Source organism: Megascapheus bottae, chromosome 7 (genome assembly GCF_031878675.1).
Source record: "Megascapheus bottae isolate mThoBot1 chromosome 7, mThoBot2.hap1, whole genome shotgun sequence".
Taxonomy (NCBI): Eukaryota; Metazoa; Chordata; class Mammalia; order Rodentia; family Geomyidae; genus Megascapheus; species Megascapheus bottae.
Window position 1 is genome coordinate 12,714,778 of NC_143515.1, and position 15,497 is coordinate 12,730,274.

The window sequence follows — 15,497 nt, forward strand, 5'->3', positions numbered from 1 at the left end:
GTATGTGAATTAATGCACCTTCTATTTGGCAAATATCATGTAACCCTTTTACTAATTACAATAAAAAAAAGAAAAAAAACTAGCTAAATGTTGCTTTGTCAATGTACAAAAATCTGAATGAACCAAAATTAAATACAAAGCAAATTATATAACAAATATAGATAATAAATATAAAGATAATTCATGTACCAGAGAAAATCTCAAAGAATATTAGAAAATAATTTAGTTGGATATAAAAGAACACAACATTATCTGGGTACTGGTGGCTCACACCTGTAATCCTAGCTACTCAGGAGGCTGAGATCTGATCTGATTCAGAGCCAGCCCAGGCACGAAAGTCCATGAGACTCTTACCTCCAATTAACCACCAAAAATCCAGAAGTGGCTCTGTGGCTCAAAGTGGTAGAGCCTTGAGCTGAAAAGCTCAGGGACAACACTCAGGCCTAGACCCCATGACTGATAGAAAAGAAAAAGATTTCACAGTGCAAGAGAAGCCTATACATTAAATGTTCACATTGGAAAAAAGAACAGGTCTGACATCGACAACCGAATTTCCACCTTAAGAAACTGCAGTTTCCAGGCTGGGAGTTTGGCCTAGTGGTTAAAGTGTTTGCCTTGCCTAGCATGCATGAAGACCCAGGTTCGATTCCTCGGTACCACATACATAGAAAAAAGCCGGAAGTGGTGTTGAGGCTCAAGTGGTGAGCACTAGCCTTGAGAAAGTCCAAGGACAGTGCTCAGGCCCTTGAGCTCAAGCCCAGGACTGGCAAAAAAAAAAAAAAAAAAAAAAAAGAAACTGCAGTTTCCATCAAAGTCCCAATATCATTGTGTTTAATTGATTTCTACCAAATATTAAAAAAAGAAACATTGCTAGTTCTATGCAGCCTTGTCCAAAAAGTCTTAGCTGGGGAACATTTTCTAATTTATTCTATGAGACCAGATTCTTTTTTTATATACCTTTTTTATTGTAGAAGGGTTACATTATATTCACCAGATAGATGGTGCATTACTTCATATACATTGATACCCTTTCTCTTGCCTTGGTCCCCATTTCCTGCTCCCCACCCCATATGAGACCAGATTCTGTGCATACAAACATTTCTATGCATATAAAAACTGACAAAAACTACAAACCAGTATCTTGTGTGAACATAGATCTAGTATCCCTCAACTAAATACTGACAAATCACATCCATCTGTATATTCACAACATCTATCTAGGGGGTTCAGAGATTTTCAGTATGTGAACATGAGTCAGTGTAATGTACCACAGGGCAAGCCATGGGAAAAACATGCTTAGAACAACTGATGAAGAAAAGGAATTTGACAGACTGGAAATGTAGATGAAGACCTTGACTTCGGTCCTCAGTATTGCCACACACACACAAAAAAGACAATGTCCATAAACAAAGGTATACTAAAGCTACTAGCACAATGGTGTTCATTTCAGCATTATTTATCATAGCTAAGATATAGAACCACCCCAATGCCCCTCAGGATTCTCCTAGTAGAGGATCACAGTAGCTCAAAAGCTATGTATATATGGCCATATAGGATGAGGCTAAACAAAATGAACTTCAGGATATGGAAGCAAGAAATTTATCTCTGTGATTATTGTTCTTGTTTTACTATGTGAAGTTATTTTTCTCTTTTATTCCCCTTATGGTTTATCTCTGGTTGTTACTGTATCTGACTTTATTACCTGGCATATTGTTTATATGTTTGTTTATTTGAAATAGGGAAGAAAAGGGAAAAACTAGCTGATTCGGAAAGGTTGAGGGGGAGGAAAGTGGGAGAAAACCATTGGAAGAGATATCAATGTTGAAGAAGTAAGTTACCCGCTACCTGAAGAATATAACTGTAACCCCTCTATATATCACCCTGACAATATAAAAAGATAATAAAATATTTTAAAAGAAAAATAAAAAATGACAGAAGGAAGCAAGGAGGGAAGAAAAAGAGAGGAAGGAAAGAAAGTGGGAAGGAGAAAGGGATAGAAAGGAAAAAGGAGAAAAGAGGAGGAAATATAAAGAAGAATTTGTTCAACTTGAGCAACTACTCAGGAAATAAAAATTAAAACTTAAAATAGACTATAAACAAAAAGATAAAAAAATTGAAAACTCTTAAAGGAAAATATAAGAGAAAAATCTTTGTGACCTGAGGTTAGATAGAGAGTTCCTAGAGCCAACACCAGAAATGCAATTTATAAGAAAAACAACTTAAATTAGACCCAATCAGAATTTAAAATATACTCTGTCGAACATGTAACCCAGAAAACAAAAAGGGAACTTGCAGGTTGGGGAAAATATTGACAGTGAAATAACCAAACTTGTATCTAGCATTTAAAAAGAATCCACTAAATCCAGCAATGAAGAAACAACCCAGCTTTAAAATGAGCAAAAGGCATTTATCATCAAATAGGGTAGGCAGGTGGCCAAAATGTACCTGCAGAGATGTACAGCTTTACTAGCCAGCATGGAGATGCAAGTTTAAGTCCAGTATGGTAGTACTGCATACATTTTGTTTGTTTTGATTTGGGGCAGGAGGGTGGCTTTTTGTTGTTATTTTTGTTTTGTTTGTATTACTAATGTTTGAACTCAGGGCCTTGGCTTGTTTGCCAAGCTGAAACTCTACCACTTGAGACATGCTTCCAGGCCTATTTTTTGCTGGTTAATTGAAAATAGACTTTTCTGCTTGGGCTGATTTCCAAACTTGATCCTCTAGATATCAACCTATTGGGTAGTTTACGTTTATGGGAGTGAGCCCCAGTGCCTAGCACCACTGCACATTTCTGAGGAAATTAGGATGTAAAGTTACTGGCAATACTAATTCCTTTGCCAGGCCACTAATCACTCATCTATTGCTGGGGGGTGGGGGAAGGCCCCCTGGAAAAGGGTGACATGTCAAACATCCATTTTCCATAAGAGCCCACTCTCCTGCTCCTAGCTGTGTCATAGAACAAAACACATGGTCTTTCCAAAACCTGAACATGAATATTGACAGCTAATCACCAAACTGGAAACCACCCACATCTTCAAGTGAGTGAATGGATTAAACCAGTGGTGGTACATATATTCTAGAAAACTACTTGTCAGTAAGAAGGCTCATGGTATAGACATAATCATGTGGATGAATCTCAAAGGTATTACGCTGGGCAGAAAGCAAACTCAAAAAGTTACCCCTTGCTTGTTTCTGTTGATGTCACATTTCCAAAAAGAGTTCATATGCTCTTCAATGTATAATGAGGCTCCACTTCAGCAGATTCATGCTCAGTTGAAAATCTCATAAGTTGTGAATGTATGCTGTCAGTACACATTAACGAGAGGAACACCCCCAGTTTTAGCCATATACCATAGGGCATGTTTTCTTCCTATGATTGTGTGGATGACTGGGGGCTGTCTCGAGTCATTATAGAGGGTCTTACAACATCCCACCAACTGAAAAAGGTCGACATTCACAATTGAAAGTGCTCTCTATAGGATGTGTATCACTTTTCTACTGTTACGAAGTGAGAGCATGGAAAGTGGGAGAGTCACCTGCTGGTGCTGGAGGCCAGAGCAGAGCTTGCCAGGGGCTTGGAGAGGGGAAGGGGCGGGAATGAGGGAGTTTGAAGCAAACTATTCTTGTATTAATTGTAATGGTGATTACATCTATGGAACTCCAACCTTTTTTTTCCCTTCCTGGTCATGATCATGAAGTCAATAGTTTAACTCTACCTTTTTCTTTGCCATGGCATGTTGCCACTGGCCCAAATTTCACAGCCAACCAAACATAGGCTGGAACCTCCCATACAGTGAGCCAAAATGAACTGTTTATCTTAATAAACTGATGACCACAGGTATTTTGTTACAGTGATGGAAAGCTGACTAACATAAGCTCTGAACTCTACCTTACTTTCCTTTCTTTGTGCTGATCCTGGTGGGGCTTGACCTTGGCCCTTTTCACCTTCTTCATTTATAGCTGCCACTGTACCATTGGAGCCAAGCCTCTAGTTTTGCTTTTTTTTTTTTTTAAACTGGTTTATTGGAGATAAGAGTCTTACAGATTTGTCTGCCCTTGCTGGCATCAAGGCTTCATTCTCAAATCTCCTCCATGGATAGCTGAGTCACCAGTGTCTGGATACCTTACTTTCCTTGTTCTTTTCTTTCTCACATGTGCCTAACTGCTATTACACGAGATTGCTTGTTGTCCTTTGGCTGCCATTGCCACCACGTCCTGCTCTTGTACTCCTTGGTGCCACCTCACTTGCCAGTTCCTCTCTGAAGACTTCCTTAGCCATCTTGTATGGTTCATCTCCCTCCATTTGAACACCTCTGGCCATCTCTATGAACTTCTCACCCAGTTCAAATCATATAGCACCTTAACTGATGCTGGGTATACCCAGCTTCGATTGGCTAAAGTAGGGTCTGTAACTTGTTGCTTGGGCTGGCCTCATACCTTGATTCTCTGCTTCCTGAGTGTCTAGGACTGGAAGTATGAACTACTATATCTGGCAAACACTTGTCTTTTTTTTATCAAATTTTATTGTAAAGGTGATGCACAGAGGGGTTATAGTTACAGTAAGTCTGGTGATGAGAACATTTCCTTTTGAATAGTGTCACCCCCTCCCTCATTCTCCCCAAGTTTTCCCCTTCCAACTTCCGTCCCATCAAAGTTGCATGTCTTGTGGGTTTTGCTGTTGGATTGGTTGACCCTTTGTCCCACTATTTCTGCATTTCCAAGTCAGATAAACTGATACACAAAAACAAGGGTACAGAACTTAAAAACAACATAGAATGGAAAGAAGACTTGTTTTAATCTACAAATTATATCCACAAAAAGTGCTACACAAAGAACGTGGAACAAAGGATATTCTTTTCTGTTTTAATTGCTATGTTTAGGGAGCTCTCCTGTCAGAGGTCAAGAGAAGCCTGAGTCCATTTTGTGTTGGTGCAGCAAAGTACCTGACACTGGCCTCTTGTTAAAACAAGAGGCTCATTTCTCTCACATTTCTGGAGGTCCAGTAGTATGGTGCTGACATTGGCTTCTCATCTGGATATCAGTGAACTAGGAAATAGCAATGCAGCAGATTCAATGCTCACTATTCCTGTGGCTACCTGACACTTACATTTGCGTATTTCCTTGGCAGAGACTCATAAGGCTACGACTACATCTGGGATGAGGAACTGTAGTCTTACTCTGTGTAAAAGGGAAAATAAAAATTTGAGATGAGCAGCAACATCAACAACCTCAGATGACCACAGCAATGGAAAGGCCACAGTCTGGTAGCTGGACTGGGACTACACTTTGATTTGGTCTTCTGGGGGTCTTTCTTTGCCCCCTGGAGAGGCAGCATCAGTGCGTGCGTGCGTGTGTGTGTGTGTGTGTGTGTGTGTGTGTGTGTGTGTGTGTGTGTGTGTGTGTGTGGCTTTCCCTAAGTGTCATTCCTATGCTCCCAAAACACCATAATCACTCATGCATGCAGGAGTCAGCCTGAGCCAACATACTCTATTTGTGTGATATTGGAAAGTTACATAGTCTCTTGGTCCTTTGGCTTTTCCATCCAGGAAACCAGAATGAAAATAGTCCCTACTTAATAGGGGTTGTGAAGGAAAAAAAAAAGATCATTTATATGATATATATTATATTGTATCATTTATATATCTATATTACATTGTGTATTATCTAGTATATAGAGAGGTTCTGAGGATTATGTATTTTATCATGTATATATATATAACTACATTGTGTATTAGTATCTAGTGTATAATGATAGAGAGGTTCAGAGACATGCATAAATAGATGATTTCTTTCTGGGTGAAGAGTTTGCCACTGAAACCTAGATGGCATAGCTACTGCATACCAGAGCTTTGGGTGTGGACCTAGCGCATAGCCTTAGTAGCCCAGCACAAGGGAAAACCCTAACATCAAGAGACACAGTAGACACAGAGATTTTATAAAGGTGCTGCTGGTGGAATTCAGCATACATTTTCCTATGAAGCCTTTTCAATAAGTAGATATATACTCTACAAAAAAATCTACCATGTTCAAAAGTATAGTATAGTCAATATATAAGCTGTCCAGGTGCATATTGTCATGATCAGATACATGTACAGTACCTCATTATAGCACTGGACTTTTATATGACTTTGAGCCCAGGTTTGTTTACACCAGCATGGCCATAATAACATAAATAATGTATTATGTGTTAGTGAAACATGACATTATGAGGTCACTAGGCCATAGGAATTTTCCTGCTCTGTTAGAATCTTATGACACTATTGTTAATGATGTCATCCATTGTTGACAGGAATGTTTTATGTTATCACATGACTGTACATGTAAAGCATTACATAGGGCCTGATACACAGTAAAGTGCTCAATAACTGATATCTATGTAGCCATACTCAGCCTTCCCAAAATATCCAAAAATGGCACCAGAAACAATAACCTGGGACTTTATGAATCCTGCATTCAAAAATCAGTGGGTAAGGTTTGTAATAATGTTTTTAGCACTCATACCCTCCCTTCCTTTCTTTTCTCTTTTTTTTGCTTCTCAAACTCAAAAGACAAACAATACAGTGAAGACAGATGTTTTCCAAAAGCAGATGTCTGAATGGCCATTAAGCACAGGAAAAGAGCTCAACATCACCAGGTAGCAGGAAAAAAGGCAAACTTAAACCACGATAATACTTGAAGCTGGATTCTGATAGCTCAGGCCTTTTCCCTGGTTGCTTTGGGAGGCTAAGATCTGAGATTTCTCATATGGATCTGGCCTACGCAGGCAAATCCACGAGATTCTTTCTCTCTAACCATTAAAAAGCTGGAAGTAGAGGTATGGCTCCACTACTAAAGTGTCAGCTGTGAGCAAAAAAGCTAAGTGAGATCACAAAGTCCTGAGTTCAAGCCCCAATACTGGCCAAACAAAACAATAAAACACATTAGTGGCTAAAGTAAAACCAAAGCAAAACAAACAAAAAAGACTGGCAATCCCATGTTGTTGAGGTGGCAACCAAGGGCACTCATTCATGGTTTGTAAAAATAAGAAACTAACTAGCTAACTTTGTGTAACAATATCAAAAGTGTCTCATATACTTTGCATTCATTTACAGAATTATTATGTTACATTTACCGAATTGTTCCACAATTTCATGCCTCTGTATTTACCCAAGGGAAATGAAGGCCTATGCCTGCATAAAACCATATACACAAATAATCAGAAAAGCATAGTCCAAAAATGCTCCCTTCATATTTAACAAAATTTTTAAATGGATGAATTGTTTGGAATGCAAATAATGTCTTTGAAAAGAATCCCAGGGGCAGAATGCTTAAGTGTCTTCCACCCTGTGATCCCATACCTAGACCTTATTATTGGAAACAAGGTCATCCCAGGTGCCTGGCTCCCTCTTGTCTCAGTGCTAGGATCTAGCTGACACTGAGTGATTACCAGTGGGCACCTCAGTGCATCCCAGGTAGAGACTGGCAGAAACACGCTTGTGTTCCTATTAGTAATGATGAAGCCTTCATTGAATTCTCTGCCAGGCCATGTTCGGTGTCAGTATACCCATTGAAGAAGAAAACAGATCTATAATGAGCTGCATGTTATCAGCTCACAAATAATTTATAATGGGCAAACTAGGACAGGAACAGAGCTTTTTTTGTCTAAGGCGGTTGCATGTCACTCTTTAAAAATCTAGGCTAAAAAATTATTTATAATGCAGAGACAGTTACTCAGAAAGGGAACAGGTGGGTGCCTTTCTTCCTCTCGTGTTTGAACCTTGTGCCTTTTACCCAGAACTAGCAGTGAGGAACCCAGCATCTTCCTGCCACACCTGCCTACAGCCAGAGCCCAGCAATGTAGGCTGTGCTGGAATCTCTTAATCTAAAAACCAGGAAGAAACAGGAAGCAAGGAGAAGTCAAAGAAAAAAAAAAAGACCCTAAGGAAAGACTAGTACCTGTGCACCTGAAGTGGGCTTTGAGACTCTGAGACAGGATTAGGAAATAATCCAGAGTGTAACAGAATTAGCTAAGGTGAGTTATAAATGTGTTTTGGAATAAAGGCAGGCTGTGTTTGAAACTGCTGCAAGATGGAGTAGGAGAAACAGTAGAACTTATGGGCATAGGTAGGAACTTATTTTTTTTGGGGGGGGGCATCAATTGTGGGGCTTGAACTCTGGGCCTACGTGCTTTCCTGAGCTCTTCAGCTCAAGGCTGATGCTCTGCCACTTGAGCCATAGCACCACTTCCAGTTTTCTGGTGGTTAATTAGAGATAAGAGTCTCATGGACTTTCATGCCCAGTTTGGCTTTTAATCCTGTATAGCTAGGATTACAGATGTGAGCCACCAGTGCCCAGCAGGTAGGAACTTTTGAAGAGTTCCAGAAGTACAACACATAGAAGAGAGACTTGACCAAAGGGGTTACATCAAAATAATGTTTCTGCACAGCAAGGGACATAGTTACTAAACTAGAAAGACAGTAAACAGACTGGGGGAAGATTTTTACCAGCAACTAAGGCCTAATGTCTGAAATATACAAGGAGCTCAAAAAAGTCTCAACCCCCCAAACAAATAAACCAATTAATAAATGAGCAAAGGAGCTAAGAAGAGACTTCTCAGAAGATGTCAGAATGGCAAATACACACATGAGGAAACACTCAACATCCCTGGCCATAAAGGAAATGCAAATCAAAGCAACACTGAACTATCATCTTGCCCCAGTTAGATTGATCAATACAAAGAATTTGAGCAACAACAAATGCTGACTGGAATATATATAGAGAGGAACGCTATCACACAATCAGTGGGAATGTAAACTAGTACCACTCTGGAAGGAGCTTTGGAGATTCCTCAAAACATACCACTCTTGGGCCTCTATTCAGATCATTACAAGTCAGAATATGATAAAGATACTTGCACATTCCATATTCATTGCTGCACCATTCACAAATGTTGAGTTAGTGAAACACCTCAGATGCCCTGCAACAGATGAGTGGATTTGTAAAATGTGCATATACAATAGAATTTTACTCACCTGTTTGCAGGGAAATGGATGGACTGAGAACAAATTGTGCTAAGTGAGGTAAGCCAAGCTCAGAGAGAAACAGTGCACGTTTTCTCTCATATGTGGAAGCTAGATCTAAAATATAACTAGACATGATAACTTATACAGGACTCTGGGCATTCATACATAGACTAAAGGAGGATAGCCTTATGAAAGGAATATAAAGGTGTAACTCCACTGAAATGAACTCCAAGAAATAGAAACATGGGATATTGTTGGTGGTGATGTTTGTTTGGGGGAGGGGATTTTTTTCTTTGTGAGGTAAATGGAGACACAGGGAGGGAGGTAGAGTGAATAAATGCAGTCATGTAGATTTAGTATACTCTGTGGAAAATGACCTGTGTAATTTGTGCACAGAGATGGGAAGGGGAAACTGGGGAAAAGTAAAGGAAGGGGTGACATTGTAGAAAATAAAGAAATGGTACCAAGACATGTGAAAGGGTATCAATGTATGTGAATTAATGCACCTTCTATCTGGCAAATATCATGTAACCCTTTTACTAATTACAATAAAAAAAAAGAAAATAAAGAAATGTACTCATTACCTAACTTATGAAATTGTATCCCCTCTTTACAACACCTTAAAAGTAATAATAAAATTAGAAAAGATAGGTAGTGTATGACAGGCAGAGTCAAACAAGGGAGTATGGCCCTTGCGCCATCTTAGGAAAGGGCATTTGCCATGTTCCTGTACGATCTCCTGTGACTTGGGGACACAGTCTTTATCAATGCTGAGTTTTGGAGATATACCTGCCCCAAAGAAATAAGGTATCAAAATACCTGCCACCATCTATCAGTACCTTCTAAGCTGACCACATCTTCTTTCCTAGCCAGGACCTCCTGATGAGGGGTTAGCTCCCCCATTCCCCCCACCCCAGGCCCTGGATCAACAGATGGAGCACATGGGACGATGCTGCTGTGGAACCCCTGTTCCCTTGTTTTTTTTTTAATTTGTATTTTTTATTGTTGTTATAAAGGTGATATACAAAGGGATTACGTAAGTCAGTTACATAAGTCAGGTAATGAGTACATTTCTTTTTGTGTCATGTCACCTCCTGCCCCCTGTCAATGAGCTGACTTTCTGGGCCAAGTCTCTCCTGGGTGTTCTGGGAAGGAGTGGGCCATTTTTCTCAGTTCTAGACCACCTAGGGATAAGCTGACTATTGACAAAGAGGCTTTGCTATATTGTAAAGAGTAAAGGCCCTCCAGGAGAGGAGAAGGACTCTATGGTGACTGCCTCTCTCTCTCTCTCTCTTTCTCTCTTTCTTGTCTGTCTTCTGTATATCTGTCTCTGTCTCTCCCCCCCACTCTGGGTACACACTAGGCAAGCACTCTGCAAGTGTTCTACATGCCTGGCCTAGTCAGGTGCTTCTTTCTTGTTGTCAGAGTGCTCCTCATCCCTTATTCCAGTTGCTAAGAAGCCTAGAGTACCTCTGAAGTGACTTGGTGGCTCAGAAAGGGTTCTTTCCCCTCAAGTTGATAACTTTGCGTTCATCTTTTCTATAGGCAGAGTGTAGGATATCACTTCTTAGCCTTCATCTTTTACAGAAATTGTGGTTCACAGCAAAATTGAGAGACACACACACATACAGCCTCCCTACCCCCCTCCACCACTGCCAGAATGCCCCGCCTGAGTGGCACACTGTATAAAGTTGATGAAATTCATTGGCATGCCAGAGTCATCGAAGGCTTTAGTTTGAATTAGGATTTATTCTTTGTGTTGTACATTCTGTGGGTTTGAACAAACAGTGTCATTCCGCTCATAGTCCTCTGTGCCCTGCCTGTTTATCCCTCCACTTGGTGATGTCTAGTCATTTCCTATCTTCCTAGTCCTACCCTTACCAGGACGACAGATAGTCACAGTCATAGGTTTGTAATTTTTCCAGACTGGCTCCTTTGATTTAATATGTATTTGATCTCCTCTGTTTCATCTTCAAACATGTTTCAGTACTTCTGGCATCTTGAGAGCCACACACAGTCCCTGTCATTCAGCAGCACTGTGTCTTCATAGCCCACAGACTGTCTCCCAAACAGGATAGAGATCTTAGAGACAAGGGCCAGGTATATGACCAGGTGACACACAGACAGGATGCCAGCCCCCTTCCCCTTCCCCACCTCCCTCTGTCCCTATGACTTGGCATCCCAAGACTTAGGCCTCTGGAGGGGAGGGGCTATGACTGGACTGTGAGGAGGGACTCATGGTGTATATGTCCCTGGGCAGAATTCATCCAGGATTACTTGCTTTCTGAGCCTTAAAGCTCTATGAGATCAGAATGACACATCTTAGAGGAGCTAAGCTGTGTAAGCTTTTGCATGCGAGTCAGAAATTATTCCTAATGCTGTTTTTCTTGGTGGCCAAAGAAAAAGACAGAGTCCAGCAAAATATCTTTCTTGGCTCTGAAATGTGGCTGCTGTTACGATCCTGAATGAGTTTTTGATAAGATGATCTCAGATAAACAGTCTTGGATATAAACTACTTCTGAAGCTGGGCACCAGTGGCTCACATCTGTAATCCTAGCTACTAAGGATGCTGAGATCTGAGGATCAAGAGTTCAAAGCCAGCAAGTTCAGGAGAGTTCATGAAACTCTTTATCTCCAGCTTACCACCACCACCAACAACAACAAAAAAGGCTATGGCTCAAGTGGTAGATTCTTAGCCTTGAGCAAAAAAAATCTAAGGAACAATATCCAGGCTCTGAGTTTGTGACCTACTACCAGTACAAAAGGAAGAAAGGCAGGAAGGCAGGGAGATAGGGAGGCAGGCAGGGAAGGAAAGGAAAGAAGGAAGAGAGGGAGGGAAGAAGGAAGACAGGGAAGGAAAGTGGTGAAAGGGAGGAAAAGAAAAAGAAAAACAACACTTTTATAAAGTAGAACATTCTGGTAACTATTGTGTTGTATGTTTGCAGAGCTTCTCGAAACAAGTCTGAGAAGAAGCGTCGAGACCAGTTCAATGTTCTTATTAAAGAGCTCAGCTCCATGCTCCCTGGCAATACGAGGAAAATGGACAAAACCACTGTGCTGGAAAAGGTCATCGGGTTTTTGCAGAAACACAATGGTAAAGGTTGAGCTTCTGTCTAGTTTTATTCTACCTTACCCTACATCTTTCCAAGGCGTGCTGACCTCATCAGGCAGCTCTTCCTGCTGAGCCTCTCCCTAAAGAGGTCCTTCCAAACCCTCCCAAACCTTCCCAGGCCCAGCAAGTAGGGAAGAGGGTTTATATATTCCATGTTCTTTGTGGTGTGTATGCCAGTACTGGGGTTTGAACTCAAGGACTGGGTGCCATCTCTTAGCATTTTCCCTCACGACTACTGCACTAACACTTGAGCCACACCTACAATTTCGGCTTTTTGATAATGAGTTGGAGTTAAGAGTCTCATGGACTTTCTTGCATGGTCTATCTTTGAACTGCAGTCCTTAGATTACAACCCCCTGAGTAGCTAGGATTGCAGGTGTGAGCTACCAGTGCCCAGCGCTAAGTTCTTGTCAGCCTAAGAGAGAGTCCAGAGCAGCCTCACAGTGATCCCCAGCCCAACAAGGTGCCCTTTACTAGGGTCGCAATATTCATGAGAAATCCCTGGAGCATGCCAGCATCAAAACCCAGTCAGATACTGATAGCTCATGTTTCTGAGATCTGAAGATCAAGGTGCAAAGTCAGCTTGGCCTGGAAAGTCTGGGAGATTTTTATCTCCTTATCCCAAAATCTAGAATTGGGGATATGGCCCAAATAACAGAGCCCAGCCTTGAGCAAAATAACTAAAGGATGGCATCCAGACCCTGAATTCAAGTCCCAGTATTGGCGCACCACACACACACACACACACACACACACACAAAGAGCTTTCCCCAGTGGCTTTTTCTGTCTACTTCTGCTTTCCCTGATGCTTAACATCTGTCCTGACTCCTGCCATTAGAGATTGGTTTTGCCTCTTGAAATCTTAGTATTGTGACTCATTCCTGTTCTTCCAGTACTGACTCGTTTGTTTCTATAGGCAGATACTATTCCCTCCTATGCAGTTAGCACTGAGAACCAGCCTTGAACTTACTCTTTCCCAAACCCTTTGGTTCTGATCAACTCTGCCTTGCCATTTCCCTTGAGTTGTACTAAATAATAAGTCACAACAGTGTAAGAGAGTGGAAAGGGTTCGGGAGCAATTCATAAGCAAGGGGAACAGAATTCTTTTTGTCCTAACCTTGACGGAAAACATAATAAAGTCAGAAATGTCAGACCTATTAAGAAAGTAATTACAGTTCCTCCTTTCCTCTGTGCTCCTGCTGCTAGTGCTTGGTGTACCCCCCCCCCCCCCGCCACAATATTTTCTTAGACAAGATGATTTCATGTCTACTCAGGAAGAGGACACTGCTGGGACAGGGGAAAGTTGCATTATTTATGCCATTCTTTTATTATTTCTTTGATAATATATCTATTAATAATATGACAGCAACAATATATCCTATTATTTCCTTTCAAAACTACCCAAGGAACATGTTAATTGCTCTTATTAAAAGTCAGGGGAGGCTAAACAAGTGGGATTAGAATAAAGTGTTGCAGCAATATCCAGGTGCCTTGATAATTTAATCACAATGGCTCTATTTCCTAAATAATGATTTAACCAAAGTAAAATAGCAGGTCACTTTGATTGCCAAGATATTTTGTGCCAATTACTCAAACTAGGTCAGTGCCACAGAGAAACAGTACAGCTGGGATCAAGTTCATCCGTGTGACATTTATGCCAGGCTATGTCCTCTGTGGAATTACAGAATTGTCAAACCTGAACTCTAGAAAGGACAGGACAGCAAAAATGCAGCCACCTACCACCAGCAGGGCTGAGGTAGTCTCACTTTTTTTTTTTTTTAAGAAAATGAAGGTTAGCTCTACATAACCTGCTTAAACACAATCTGGGTCACTTCAGGAGCTCAGTCATCTCTGTGATGCCTACTGAAACCATAGTGGAAAATCCATGCCAGGTTCCACATAGAAATGACTGATTGAACCTAAATTTGGTGTCACATAGGAAAATTAGTAGTTACATTAGGGTCTTGCCTGTCCAAGTGATCTCCACTGGCAAGTGAACATGGTGGACAAAGTGAGACCTGGCATTCATCCATTGTTCCTGTGAGCCATGTGTGTAGTGCTAGGACTCTGAACATCACAGCAGCATTTTAAGCTAGTCCCATGGAGCAAATGAAGCAACTAAGACACACGTAACTCAGGAAGATGTGGAGTCCAAACCCCGCAGCCTGGCCACAGAGCCCTGTTTCCACATCACTGTCTACAATGCACGGAGCTCCTACATGTGTTTGTATCATAGCTGTATGTAGTCATACATTAATAGATCTATTTCTTCCTATTGGCTGTCCATCAGAATCACCCAAGGAGCTTAAAAAAATAGATTTAACCTAACACGGGTGGCTTAATCCCAACTACTCAGGAAGTTGAGATCTGGGGATCAAGGTTTAAAGCCAGCCTAGGCAGGAAAATCTGTGAGATTCATATCTTCAATTAACCAGCAAAAAGCCAGAAGTAGAGCTGTGGCTCTAGGTGTGGTCTTGAGCTAAAAAGCTAAAGGATAGCATCCAGACCCTAAGGTCAAGCCCCAGGACCAGCAAAAAAAAATACAAACATATATACATACATACATATATACATACATACATACATGTGACCTGGTCCCACCCATGGATCAATGCATCCAACTCTTGGAGGCAATGTACTGGAGTCAGCTTGTGCCAGCTTAAGATAAGATTGCTAAAATTTTAGGAGTTTTGCAAGCAGTTGACATCAAGGTGACAACTTGAAAGCAGACGTGGTAAGAGTATCTCCATAGAAATGAGCAAACATTTCAGATCAGGACACTTGTTAGAGTTAGAGCTTTTGCCAGGCCTGAGAATTTTTTATTTTGTGCTAGCTCTGGGGCTTGAACCCAGGGACAATGTGTTCTTGCTTGGCTTTTTTGTTCAAGGCTGACTCTCTACTCTTTGAGTCACATCTCCACTTTTGTCATTTTTCTGGGTAATTGAAAATAAAGGAACCACCGACTTCTGCATCCAGGCTGGCTTCAAACCAGGATACTCAGATTTTAGATTCCTGAGTAGCTAGAATTACAATGTGTGAGCTTCAGTGCCTGGCTTCTTCCTTCCCTTCTTTTTCCCTTTTGTTCTCTCTTTCTGCCTGCCTACTCCCTCCTTCCTCTTTCCCCTCCTGTCCTTCTCTTCTGTCTTCCTTCCTTCCTTCCTTTCTTCACTTCTCTCTTTCTCTTCTTATTCTTTGTCTTCCTCCCTTCCTCTCCCTTTCCCTTTTCTTTTTTCTTTCCTTCAATGTCATTACTGGAGCTTGGACTCAAGGTTCTAGCACTATCCATCTTTCACTCAAGGCTAGTGCTCTACCACTTGAACCTAGTTCCACTTCTACCTTTTTTTTTCCTGGTGAATTGGGCTTTCCTGCCTGGGCTGGATTTG

The 15,497-nt window shown here is 41.1% G+C and overlaps 1 protein-coding gene across 3 annotated transcripts in view; it reads left to right on the forward strand.

Moving 5' to 3' along the window:
• Positions 1-15,497, forward strand: part of Npas2 (neuronal PAS domain protein 2) — a 174,195-nt gene that overhangs the window by 97,541 nt on the left and 61,157 nt on the right. For 2 of the 3 annotated variants that reach the window (XM_090336518.1, XM_090336519.1), the window contains exon 3: positions 11,948-12,096. In XM_090336518.1, the coding sequence (XP_090192644.1) occupies positions 11,948-12,096 (149 nt within the window). Of the gene's footprint in view, positions 1-6,397; positions 6,468-11,947; positions 12,097-15,497 lie in introns of those variants that run through there. The other variant, XM_090336520.1, reaches the window with a different exon arrangement.